The sequence below is a fragment of the Manacus vitellinus genome, unplaced genomic scaffold (assembly GCF_001715985.3).
Source record: "Manacus vitellinus isolate BGI_N305 unplaced genomic scaffold, ASM171598v3 scaffold_12_pilon, whole genome shotgun sequence".
NCBI classification, from domain to species: domain Eukaryota; kingdom Metazoa; phylum Chordata; class Aves; order Passeriformes; family Pipridae; genus Manacus; species Manacus vitellinus.
Window position 1 is genome coordinate 8660766 of NW_021938949.1, and position 13673 is coordinate 8674438.

General features: G+C 45.1%; 1 protein-coding gene across 1 annotated transcript; it reads right to left on the reverse strand.

Moving 5' to 3' along the window:
* Positions 1–2639: 2639 nt before the first annotated feature.
* Positions 2640–10007, reverse strand: LOC103761533 (cytochrome P450 2K1). Its single transcript, XM_008928145.3, has 9 exons — positions 9810–10007; positions 7467–7629; positions 7142–7291; positions 6703–6863; positions 5600–5773; positions 4933–5074; positions 4195–4382; positions 3575–3716; positions 2640–3189 (listed from the first exon to the last, which is right to left on the reverse strand). The coding sequence occupies exons 1-9, from the start codon at positions 10005–10007 to the stop codon at positions 3002–3004; spliced, it is 1506 nt and encodes a 501-aa protein (XP_008926393.1). The 3' UTR covers positions 2640–3001.
* Positions 10008–13673: the final 3666 nt, after the last annotated feature.

Sequence of the window (13673 nt, forward strand, 5' to 3'; positions counted from 1 at the left end):
TATTTTTTTATTAGTTTCCAAGAAATGGGCTGGAGGCAACGGTTTCCCCCAGAGCATGCCCAGGATGACTCAACCCTGCCTGCTTCAGTGAGCGAAGAGGCAGAGGGGCTGTAAAGACAGGCAGGAAAGATCAGGCTGGCACAGGACACAGAACGTGGGCACTGTGATGAGAATTTGCACATGCTCTGCACTCTGGGCAAAATGCTTGTTCCTGCAGGGTTTTCTCTGATTGGAAGCACCCTGTAGTGCAAAAGCTACGTGTTGCTGGCGCTCTCCTGGTATTTCATCCTTGCCCTGGGAACCTCTGAAATCCTAAAAAGGTCTTTCAGAGACTTAAATTATCTCTGAAAAGCCAAGGGGAGTGTATTGTGGGTTTTTTTTCAAACCAGGCTCTGAGTGCAATGCATTAAAATGACAAAGGTAAGTAAAACTCTTGGGATGACAAGAAATTCCTGTCTCAATAATGTGTCTGGTACGTGTTTCGCTCCGGAGCCGCGCTGCTACGTGCTGCCCTGCCTGAGCACACAGAGCCGAGCATGGAACACCTGCCAGGCGCTGACACTGCTCCGGGTGCATTCCTGGGGCAGCCGGGCCCCTCGGGGTGCTCCTGGCCGGGTTGTCCTCCATCCCTTTTGCCCACGTGGCACTCTGCCACCCCATGTGAACCGGGTGGTGCTGGTGAGGACGTGGAGCACGGGGCATCGGCCTCCTGAAGTGCAACCACTGCACTGCCAGACAGCCAGCCTGGGGAGAGCCAGCCAGTGAAACACCAGCCCTACGCCCTTTAACTTAAATCCTCCCAGATTTCTATGCCTCTCCTGCCAGTCCCATTCTTGACCAGCAGTGCACCCAGGACTGCAGGCTCAGATAACTCCTGATGGCTTTTACAGTGATGAGTTCCTTGTAAGCAAGGGCAAGAGACACAGGGACCACTGTAAGGGGCCACATCATAAAGCCATGCAGAGCCACATCCTGACTCACACAGTGGTTGTGATTTTCTGGAATTAAAATTCAATTATTTCCTTTGAGCTGTTTGTGGTTATGAGTATTGCTCACTCTTTGTGTTGCCAAACATGTCCTGGCTGCATGTGCTGCCCAAGGATCCCTGTGCTCACCTCTCTAGTGTGGGTGTATTAAAGGTGGTGCAGTCCAACTTTATCAGTTTGACCCAAAATCAACTTCATACTGTAACACCAGATAGATCAACAGAACAAAATATTTAATGATTAAGTGGGTGATAAGGTCAGGCTTGCAGTAGTCAGACTGCAAACAGAGCAACAGCAAAACAAACGTACGCAAGCGCAGTGGCGAAGGCTTCCTTGTTGCACAGCTTGCCCAGTAGACTCCTTGAGCTGTAACCAGGAGCTGGCCCTGTGGTACAGCACGTGTACAAGTGCAATACCGGTACAAGTACAAGGTACAGTATAAATGTTAGAGTGCTGCCTTCAGTTGTGTGAACTAAAGCTAGTGAGAAGAGTCAGTGTCTTGGCCAGAGGCCACCCTACTTTGTCATCCCTTCATATTCTTTCTCCTTTCTTTCCTTCCATTTGCAGCACAGATCATCTTTAGGTGACAGCAACTTTAATTTTATGTTGTAGATTTGCCGTAACTGCCCCCTCAGTCTCTATAACTTTATTTCTCCCTTTTTTTATTTCATCCTAACCTTCCTTTCTCACTTCCAAACCAACACAAAAGCATCTCTAGTGACTCACTTCTCCCTAACCCACGTGTGGTTTCCTGCCTGTTTCACAGCACACAAAGCAGCCTCCTCTCTTGTACCTGCACCCCCATTTGGATTTCACTCATGTATCATGCTTCCCTCAATGAGTGTAGCCTTGTAGGTACAGCAACTTCTTCCTACTCCTAAGGGATGCTACATGAAATAAATCATCAATTGTAGTAATCAAACAGCTGCTCTAGGACAGCCACAGTCTCTGGGGTGTCCCCAGCTTTCCACGGAGATCCCCATACAACAAGTTAATGGTACAGGTAACCAAGTTGGTTACAAAGTCTAACCTGCTTCTCCTTCCAGACTCTATTATTAGTTCTACATCTGTTTTCACAAGGACAAGTGGAGAAGAGGGCTGAGCCTCTCCCAGCTCTCTGATGGAGTGTGGCAGTCCTGCTGCCCAGCCCCAGGCTGCATCGCCCTCCCACTGCCATGGACTTGTCACTTTAGCCACACTGATTCAGAAACTCTTCACTTGCCATGGCTGGTCATTTTCTGACAGTTTAGGGATCTATGATGGCCCAGTAAGGGATTGGACAAGTGCCAGAGCCAGGATGAAGCCAGGAGAGGTGAGGGAGTGGTAGAAATTCCTTTCTTAGCAGCAGCAGAAAGCTGCTAAATTTGCCCCATCATAAATAGGCTGTTCAGCATGAAGTGCCTGGTGTGAGTTGGAATGAACCCACTTCCCAAACCACTTAGATGTTTTCGATAACTGTCCTGTGCCTGGGTCTTGGCATCAGCCCACGTTACACCCTCATGTCTGGGACTCTGTAATAAAGATAAGGCAGGTTGTATGGCACAATGGGAGCTCAGTCTGAGGCTCAGCTGAACAACCGTCCTGAGGAGATTTCCAGATCCATTAGGTGTCTGTTGTCTCCAGCTGGGCCATCACTAATTAGCTCTGCTGTAGAGCTTGGACTTTGGGCTGAGAAATTCCCCTTGGAGGCTGTCAGGGGAGAGCCTCTGATGGGTTACATCTATAGAGGAGGCTTGAAGGCATTTCATTCTTTCAAACAGTCCTGAAAACAGCATCTCTGGTGTGCTGTTCCAGGAATGAATCACACTGCTTCTGAGAGCAGTATTCAGGGCTGTCTGAAGGGTTTGCATTAGAGACACCACAAGAACTGTTGGAGAAAATAGCATGAATGAGAAAAATAGCAGTGCCTGGTGTCTTCCTTGCCCTAAAGCTCAGGTACAGATGGCTTTTCCCCCCTGTAACTAAACTTGCTTTCAAGCTCAAAGTGTTCACTACTCTACTGCCATGTTGTTTGATCATTCACAGGGCACAGCACAAACCAGGTGAGGCATGGGGTTCAAGGTAAAGCCGACATCAGCAGTGAGATCCAGGTCTGACTTATCCACTCCTGGAGGAGGACGAAAAACAAATTTGCGGAGCAAGCCCCCAAAAAAGAGGAACAGCTCCATTTTGGCCAGTCCTTCACCAAGGCAAGCCCTTCGTCCTGAAAACAACCAGGAGAGAAGTTAATGATCAGCACTGTAACTGTTAGTGTTGATCTCTGAGACCTAAACTGGAGATACAGTCTGTAAGAGCAGACTGCTGAGGTAGGAAATTTTCCCTTACTTCTCTTTGTGTATTGAAGGTGCTACTGACTTAAGCTACACAGAAGGCTGTAGGTATATGAAATTATTCAGTGACTGTGAGTAAATCAGTGCCTCCCAGATCTCCTAGAGAACAGGTGGTTACTGACAGCAATGGTGGACAGAAAAAATTACTAGAAATCCCTCTTCTTCTGTTCTGTATCCCTGGCCTTCATACTTTCCTGAGTCTGGGGAAACTGCCATTAGCCTAGCCCCAGGTGATACACACACACAACCCCCTCTCACCTATGGAAAATGGAATAAATGCTTCTCTCCTAATGAAGTTCCCGTTGGCATCCAGGAAATGGGAAGGGTTGAACTGATCCGGGGTTTTCCAGTGTAACTCATCATTCAGAGCAGAGGTCAGCAGTGGAATAATCTCAGTACCCTGAAAGGGATCAAAGAAACACATGGAAGAGGAGATCACTCTCCTAGTTGAGCAAGACTGCTTTCTTGTTTCTAATGTGAAGAGGCAAGTAAGATTGAGCCACGACAAACAGAACTGGGGATGCTTCCCTGCCCCATTGTGGTTCTGCCTGTTATCAGTAGCTGCTGTTTTATTTTTTGGACCACAAAACATTCCTTTCTTACAGAGTCAGATCTTTCAAGAAAGATGCTGAAGTAGATGCTCCACATTTGACATAAAAGACTCAAACCAGTGCAATTTAATTATGGTTATTCAAGATTCAAACAGCTGTAACAGACCACAGTCCATTGTATGCTGCAACAGTTATCCCGGATCCAAGACAAAGGGTCACATGAAAACATGTATCATGGTGTCTTTAATTATTTGTATTTTTCTTTGTCTGCTTTAAAGAAAAGTGTAAGGAATCTGTACAGCATAAGCTGCTGTCCTCAAAGCTCACCTTAGGAATCACATAGCCTTGGAAATTCACATCTCTGGGAGTTGATCGTGATACACCCATAGGGACAATATTGGCAAACCTTTGTATTTCATGTATCACTGCTTCTGTATAAGGCATTTTTTTCCGGTCCTCCAACTTAGGCAGCTCTCCTGGTTCAATGACACGGTTCATTTCTTCCTGAATCTTTCCTTGGAGGGAGGAAAGGATTAAGAAGCTGATAACAATCTTACCTTGCAACTGAAATGACTTCCAGTTTGGCAAAGATGAAGAAAAGGGAAAACTGTGAATATTTGGGAAGAGCAGAAGTGGGTAAGCCGGGGCATGGTATGGCTCTTTCAGGTTTGTAGTTGAGCCAAGGGAACTTGAACAGAGTCACTACAGTCCATCCCATGCCTGATTCTGACTACACACCTTTGTTACCCCATAACCTTCCACAGAAACCAGATCAGAATCAGCTCCTGAGGAGACCTTTAGTGACGTAAGCCCGTAGCCTGCAGGCGAATAATCACAGGGGAGCTTTGCTGTAACTGTAGACTGCCCCTCAGCCTCTCCCACTTGGCTGGGCTGGTTTATTGCAATCCAGTTGAAAAAAATTCCTTTACAAAGTCAACGGCTGTTATCACTCTCAGAGCACTCAGAATCATTACTTTAGGCAGCACTGAATGAGTTCCACTCCCTTCCACAACCAAAGCCTTAAGCATACAACAAGGAATTGTACAAGAGACTTGTCAGCCTTACTCTGAATTTCTGGGTATTTCATCATCAGAAGGAGCCCCCAGCGCACAGTTGTAGATGTAGTTTCAGTCCCAGCAGCAAAGAGGTCCAAGGTTGAAAACATCAGGTTTCCATTGTCGAACATAGTGTGGGGTTTCTTTGACTCCTTCAAAACATTTGGGTAATGGCCATAAGTTCTACAGCAAGTGACACCTACATGTGACTGTGTTGCCACCATTTTTATCTGCATTTTAGGCCTCTGTGACTCTGAACATGCTGGAAAACTAAATATTTAGCATTTTAAAAATATGGCCTGTGCTGTGTGGAATTTGTCTGGTCCCAAGCATATGGGCAATACCCAGCTCTAGATATTAGTTGGAATTTATTTATTGCAATGCACTTTATAATTGTACCATTCTTGCAGGAAGGTTTGGGATGATCTCCTCTTTATGTGTGCTGAGTGGTAACTTATGTCACACACATGGGACATCATGACAGCCTTTTAACCAGCAGTTTCAGTGGAGCCATGGAGTAAGTCCAGCACAGCTCACTGTGAGTGTAAGGTTTGATATATCCTGCTCACTGCAGTCCTTCTGTCTCCACGCGCTCCCAGTCCCTGACAGATGGCCAGTCCTAAGAATAAGTCATAGCTAAGAGAAGAGAAAGACTCTGAGACTCAGCTTTAAAGTACCTGTTGCTGCTTTACCAGAAAGGCATCAACAAAGCCTGTTAAGTCATTTTCATTAAGCTCCTCTTTGTGTTGCTGGAAGAGCTTCTGGAGGAAAGCGTTCAATTCACTGATATTTTGTAGCACAGTCTTGGAAGCTCCAGAGAGAAATCCAAGGTATGGGTAGAAATTATATAACTGTGGAGCAAGAGAATTTTTACTGTTAATTGACATTTTGAACACAAATTGGTATCTCAAATCACACTGCTTGCCCTTTGTCCCATGCCCTGACATTTCAGGCTGTAATTCCCCCACATTCACATGTACTGTCTAAGCAGCAGTGGATTCCTGCAGAAGCAGAGTGTTCTGTTCTGTTATGCCTCTGCATGAGTCCTTGCCATGACTTTTGGGAGATTCACCAGTTTAAATCTTCTTTCAGGGCTTCCAGCCCTGGTGGGACAGAGGGTTTCAGATCTGAAAGATTGGAATGAGAGCATTGTACTTATTCCAGGGAAGGTCCTCAGGTGTGCCACACCCCTATGGCAGCAGAAGGGACTTGGAACTGGCCACCTTCACAGACAGACAACATTGCTCTGACCTGTGCTTGAGTGGTGCTTTTTGGGCTTAGCTAGTCTGGGGTTACAGACAGACACAGACCCCAGTGTGGCTCACTCCCCTCGTGGTCAAAGCAGAAGCTTTGTGTCAGGAAGGAACAGGTTTATATCAGGCTGTTAGTTTGCTAAGGTTGAATTCCAGTAGCCAAAATAAAAGAAAAAGAAGTTTGTCAAACTTGGTAGTAGGGGAAGCAGAACTAAGAGAGTTACTGAATGTGGAATACAAGGAGGCAGGTTTGAGATTGTGCTTCTCTCTTCAAAGAAGGTAAAGTTGTTCCTTTTGTGAAGATTTTGGTGTTTTTTTCTTCTACTAATAAGCTTCACTGACTAAGTACAGGGGCCTGGGAATCTATGTGTTTCAGATACAGAACCACAGATGTGTTCTGTACAGGCTGGCTGGCTGATAATGTTCTTGTTTTCAAGAAGCAAGTTGTGGGAGGCCAGGAGAACAAATATGGACAACTTGATATCCCCAAAAAATCTGAAAGGTAAACCATAAAATAGAGCTCTTACCAGCACCATAGGGGAGCCCAACAGCTTAGCATTTTGATTTATCAGCTCCAGCAATGTTAGAAACACAGGATCATCATATTCAAACCTCTCTCCAAACAATATCGAGCAGATGACATTGGATACAGCACTGTTGAGTATCACTTTCGTATCAAATGGTTTCCCTGTGTTTCAAGCAATTGAAAGAAAGGACATTGTGCTTTTTTTGGTCTGATTTCCTATAGAAATATAGTCCTGAGCTCCCAAAGAAAACTCATTCCCCACCCAGAATGCATAGCAAGGAACTCAGTTTCAGTGTTTTAAGGCCTCGGTTCAATAACCTACTGCAGCATATGCTGAACTTTAACCACGAGATACCATTTGCTCAGAGTTAAACTTTCATTAATTTTTATTGTTCTGCTAGACCTGTTTTCTGTCTCTGGAAGAAAGACTTGACACTCACCATGATAGGATTCAAAATATTTGATAAGGGAATTTACTTCCTCCAGGATTCGGATCTCCAGGGTTCTCTTTCCCATTCCAAAATCCCGCAGTGTGGACAAGGTAAATCTTCTCATAGTTTTCCATAGCTCTCCATGGCTGAATGCTATGCCTAAAATAAAGATGTAACATCCTATGTCACCTGTTGTTCATAAACATTTTAAAGCTTTCTTACACACCGGTACCTCTTTCAGATCACAAAAATGGATCTGTATGATGGCAATACCCTCTGCTGTAAGAAGGTACTGAAAAAACTACAAAACCCACCCAATCAAAAGGTCAATTACCATTTCCTTGTGTCATTTTCCTAAATATGGGTATTTCTGCCCTCTCTCCAAATTCTTCAGCATGATTTAAAAGGGCATCCTTGATGGTTTCATATCCAGCCAGTACCACGGCTTTCCTGGGTCCAAAATGCACGGTGAAGACGTTGCCATATGTCTTGGATAGCTGACAAGGTGAATAAATATGTTCATTCAAAACCAGATCTGGACTCAAACAGTAGTACCAGCCACCCTAGGTGGATTTTAGACCAAAAGGAGCCTCCTAGCCCTGCCTGAAGTCTCCAGGTGCTGCTGTAATTCAAGTAATGAGCAACAGCTATCGATTGCCAGCATCTCAGCTTGCACCCTGTTTGCACAACAAGGTGTCTGCTATCACTGCTCCTATCAGAGGAGTCAATAAAATGCCATTGCATTCCTGTGGTGTTCTGTAGTAACAGGCCAGTGCAGTGATACCACACTGGGAGGCTGTTTGGAGAATGCTGTGGCAGGCAGGCCTGTTTATTGTAATGCTGTTGACCTGAGGCAAGTGGGCGTGCACACACCTTTGAGGCTGAAGCCACAAACACTGCAAAAACAAAGCTAGACAATAACTCTTTCTTTCAGGACAGCACTTGTCTCCAATTATGGCAAGGTGCATAGCGTTGCAGTCATTGCAAAATTATTTGCTGGCCACCAGAAACTAGGAAGCCTGTTCTTGTAGATAATGTCACAGGAGCACTAGGCTTTTACAGCAAATTAAATATGGATCATCTGCTACACAGAAAGGTAGCTTTGACAAGCTAATCATTCACTTGGTATTTTAGACTTCGTTTAAACACACTTCAAGCCACCAGCTCCAAATGTCTTCTTGTTTCTGATGTGCCTGGGTTACCATTTGCTATGCATTAGATACATTCCACAAATTGAATTTCAGATTAGAAGCAGCTCCTGTTATTACACCAGACAAATTGAATTTGTTTTCATCAAATGGTGGTTTGACGGCTTGGGAGATAACATTAGCACTGGTTCTTTCATCCCTGGCAGCTCACAGAGTGAGCAGAGCCAGGGGCAGGGAATCACAGCTGCCTCCGAGCCTTCCTTTGGTCATTTCTTTGCATTAGTGCTTCTTGGCATCCACTCTGTTTTTACTCAGAAACACAAGTATTGAATGTGGAAGGCCTGAAAGCCTAAATAAAGCTGCTTAGTAGATTACAGGAAACGAGTCTGGTGCCATCACATGACATTTGTATTATAAAATCCCCCAGTACTGCCAAAAATAGTTGCTCTTTCATACTGGCATCCTCAAACATGCCTAGGATCAGAAGGGTGCTCAGGACCAGAAGCCCATCACAATCTCTGGTCTCTGCACTGTAAATCAGGGCAGATGAGCACTGCATGCCTGCTACAGGAATTCCATTCTTTTGCAGCCCAGAATGTCCTTTTCTCTACGATGAACTGGAGGATTTCAGTGTCTGCACTGCCCTCTCACTGCAGATGTTCAAGTGGCTGAAGGAGTGCACTGTGGACTGTCTTTCCTCCATCACAGTGTCCAGTAAGCACACACAGGGTGTGTGACAGGTCACTCACAGCACCTCAGCTGTCTCTACAGCAACCAGATGATATCTGAATTCACACTGACTTGTCCCCACCTCCCTATGGGAACACAGCAGACACTTTCGGAAACAAACATTGCCCCTGACTTTAAAATATTTAAGGGGTTTTTTTCTTTCTTTTAGAAATAAAAGTATCCATGGAACTGTGTAAGAAAAACCAAATTTTTTAGCTAGACATATAAAAGCCACGTATCAAGTCCTTAATAACCCTGGGCAGTGTGTGTGTGCAGGGGAATGGCTAGGGAGGCAGAGTTGTGCTTTGCATTGCAGGGATATAATTAGCTTTGGAAATGTGTGCATAGGACCCCCTTCCCTCTGCTGTGGGGATGATACCCTGCCTTCCTTCCTTCCTTCCATCCATCCATCCATCCTTCCTAGAGGTCTGGCTGCAGTAAGACATCTCTTGATGGCAAATAGTACTGATCTGTCAGCAGACTGGCCCAAATTGAGTCTTCTGCCTGCAGCCTCTGAAGGGCTTGAAACATCAACAATATGGAGTTGATTGCAAGGGATGGGGATCTACACTGAAGTGCATAAAAAGAAAGGAGTGTGTGTATTATATTTATACATATAAATACATGTTTGTGTGTGTACACCTCTGAAGGTAAAGTCATTCTGCCAGTCGGCCTATATGCCAAATATCTCATTTCTGCCCTCTGTGCAAAGCAAACACAATTGCATCTCCATTTCTCTAGTTGCATTTCTCACTTTGGGAATTGCACATTTTCCCCCTCTCTGCTCACCCAGCCCCTACCTCTGTCAGCGACTGGAACGGCTTTTTCAGGTCCACCACGTTCAAGTTTCCGATCAGAGGAAGAGGCCGTGGCCCAGGAGGCAAACTGCAAACCGACTTCTTCGAGCTGGTGAGAAAGTAAAGGAGAGCAAACAGCCCTGCTGCCAAACAGAGCAGCGAGCTGGAGCCCACGTACTGCAGGAAACTCTGCATGGCCATGGCCAAATCCAAGTGTGGGCATGAGCGTCTTGGGTCCCTTTATAGCCCTTCTGTCATTTCCTGAACACACCTTCTGGGGAAGCGGCTTTGTGCAGAGAAAAGGACTCTGTGGTCTTGTTAACATCCATTTAGACCATCCATTCAGACCATCCATTCATTATGCTGACAAATGAACCGCCCTGTTTTATTCTGAACCATGGATTATCTTAATCAGGAGTTCCTATTTCATCTATAAGACTGGGACAAGGTGTTTGTTTTCCAGTGAAAAATCTGTATTATGGGCATGTTGTTCTCTGCATTATTTCAGGGGCAGAACTCAAGAACAGGACCCAAGCTGGATTGCTGCCATGATGCCAGGTCACAGGGCTCAGCTGGACCACTGGTGATGCAATGGAGGAAGCAGGACACAGGAAAGCCCACAATAACACATGGCCCAGGGTGCAGCTGGCAAGTAACCCTCAGGAAAGACAAGACTGACCATGGAGGAGTTGGAACAGTGGTTGCATAAAGATGTGCTAATTCAGGATTGCCAATGGGAGTAGATCTATTTACAGGTGACAGCTTTGATTCTCTTTACTTTCCTGCCACCCCAGTGAAACCACCTCCTTGAGCAACACAGTGTTTTCATTGCTAGCACTGTTATTGATCTTTGTCCCAAAAATTCTCTCCCAGCAATCCCAAACCGCTCCTGAAACCACTTCAGTCATTATTTTGCAGTTTACTGTCCAGAGGACTGGGTGTCCATGTCTGGCTCTGTGTTTGGTGATGACTCTTTCTGTTTATGGGCAGATGCTTGTAATCCTCTAGGAGAAACCGTCCCCTCCAGGCAATCCTTCTGCCTAGATTGGAAAAGAGATCCTGAACCTTTGTAATCTGGGAGGAGCCAAGATCAGAGTGCAGCTGGCCAGGCAGAGGATGGAGGCTGCCTGGGCAGCTGTTGCAGAGGGGGTGCCAGGCAGGAGCAGCATTTTTTTGGCCCTCCAGGTGCACTGAGTCATGTACCATGCCAGGGCAGGGGCCTGCAAGAGCCTGCGTGCCTGGGAGACAGCTCCCCAAGAGCCACCTACACCCTCTGCATCCTGGAGGGATGACAACAAAGCTGAAGTGATCATGAACAGGAGGCCACTGTTGAAATGGTAACTCTGGGGGAAAGAGTCAATTTGATGCTCTATCACGTATTCTCAAGTGGGGATATTTTGTTCCCCAGTTGCAGATTCTGTCAGATTACTGGGCTGGGCTGCTGTTCACCCCTTTAGAAATCTTTAGCTTTAATAATACTTTTGATAGAATTCTCCAAGGCTCCCGGGAGCAGCCTCCACTGATGGAAAAATGATGATTATTTATTAATAATAATAAAAGTACATTAGCTGAAGGCAAGGGGAATCAATAAACTCTAACTAAATTGACATGAAAAAGGTGCCTGCACATCTGCCTGTTCTCCAAGGCTTGTTATCAGGAGTGGAGTTTTTCACAAGGGGGAACTTTCCTGTGCAGGGTGGGCAAAGAAAAGAGGGCAATGGATGGTCGTGTCAGTCTCAAGATTTGCTGCAAAACTATGAGGTCTTTTTCTGCACTCTCTTCTCCCAGACATTTCCAAGAATATCAGATTCTTCTCTGAGAAAATGGTGTGACCACTGGGACTCCTGACACTCTGTAATACACAGTAAGAGGGAGGAAAAAAACCCTACATGGGGCCAGTTGGGTACCAGTGGAGGAAATCTGTTGTTTCTGTTTACATACAGGTCTGTTGGAATGGAGCTGGCTGCTGCCATAGCAAGCAAAAGCACCTTCCCAAGGGCTTCCAATCTGTTTCAAGCTTCAGGTTGTACCTGGTGACAATATAGGGTGAAACCCTTTCTCAAATAGCAAGCCCATGGACTTGCAACCCGCTGGGCTGGTGTATGCACTGTGGGAAATAATGGAGGAGCTCTCCAGAGGGAGGAAATGATTGCAGTCTTAAAATACAGCCAATCTGATGCCTTCACCTCCACTTCTTCCTCATGTACCTTGGTTTCCAGTATGCAATTCCAAACACAGCCTACAACTGAGTTGCTGGCTTGCAGGTGAGGCATCCCACACAGGACTGGGGAGAAAACGTTGCTCCCTGCTCACGTGTCTTTGTCTTTCTACCAGCCCAAGCCAGAACTGATACCATCTTAAGGTAAGCAGACCTTGTGGGCACAGCTCAGTTCCTCCTAGAAAATGAGCCTGTACATTAAACAGCCACAGTAATTTCTGTGTGCTCATCTGGAGAAGGTCATATCATCTTCTAATGGGACACAGGTTAACAATGCTACAGTAACTGTAGGATAATGCAGGGAAAGAGTTGTTATAAGGCCATAATTCAGTCAGTGACTGCTGATAACATAATAAACCATGAGAGTGAACACCAAGTGCTTGTGTGCCTTGCGAGGCTCTGCCACTGATTTACAGCCTCTGGAGATGCCTATCAGCCCGTGCATTGTTATCAGGAATATATAAAGCCTGAGCACACCCTATTAAACATTAACATTTTTAAAGACCCAGATGTGTTAAAACTCGGGCTGCTCCTTGCTAATGGATTTTGCTTGCCCTGACAAATGCCACTGCAAAAAGAAATCAAAAGCTTCCCGACTTTGACCTCTTTCAATTTTTCATCATTATGGCATTGTTTTATTGGATTACACCCACTTCTTCCCACCCTGCCAATCTGTATTTCTGCAGGATCACTACAGGGTGGTGATCAGTATCTCAAGTGTTCAGTATGCTCATTTTCATACAAATAACTTGTTAGTTTCTTTTCACTTATCTGTCAAATCAGTGTGGGCTGCAAATCTACTTTGAGAAGAAAGACTCCTGGAAAAATATTTTTAAAAATCATTATTTCACTGCAATTTTTTTTTTAAAGACTCATGGGGTTTTTTTTACATATTCTGAGCTGAAAGAATTTATGTGATGGGTCTGGTCACTGGGGGAAGAAAATAAAAAAAATCTGTGCATGGGATTAGTGCATTGTCCCTGTGCAGAGCCTAAGGTGACAGTATTTTCCATTGGTGCTTTTAAAAGCCTTCTTCTTGTACTGAATGGATGCCATTCCTTCCTTAGTCTCATTCAGTGAGAAAATACATGGGAGATCCTCGGGTTTGGTGCTGGTAATGTTACTTTTCAATATGCATATCTACAAAAACATTTGCAGTAAAGTCCCTTGTGACCATAGCCAGAACCATGTTCTTCCAGATCTCACATTTACACCAAGTCACGGCAGCCTGACCTGGGAAGTCAGAAATCAAATCAAATGCCTTGTCATAACTCCAAGGATTTTTTGTTTGGGGTCTCTAGCCTCAGTCTATCTCAACAGGGAGTATTGCAGCAATTGTATTAATCCAAGAGAAATTTGAGACATATCATGAAGGGTGATTAGGAGATAGGTATCTACAGAGCCAGCATCTTACTCTTGGGCCCCTGTCTGGATGCAGGTAGAGATGTGGATTTAGATATACCAGAATCGCAACTAGCAGCGTAAGATAAAGGTTTGCTTTGCATCTCAGTGCAGCATTACTATTTCTACAACATTCCTCTCTAACCTGATGAGGCTTTGGCTCAGTAATAACAGAAAATGAGCTATCACTCTGTACATCTTTGCAGAGCACATAGCATATTAAGGCCCTGACCTCAATGGCATGAAAC

Coding starts and splice junctions, on each gene's coding strand:
- LOC103761533 (XM_008928145.3), bottom strand. CDS start 10,007: ATGGCCATGCAGAGTTTCCTGCAGTACGTGGGCTCCAGCTCGCTGCTC. Junction 3,717..4,194: donor AAGGCTATGTGATTCCTAAG/GTGAGCTTTGAG, acceptor GATCCCTTTCAG/GGTACTGAGATTATTCCACT. Junction 3,190..3,574: donor ATTTATTCCATTTTCCATAG/GTGAGAGGGGGT, acceptor GGTTGTTTTCAG/GACGAAGGGCTTGCCTTGGT.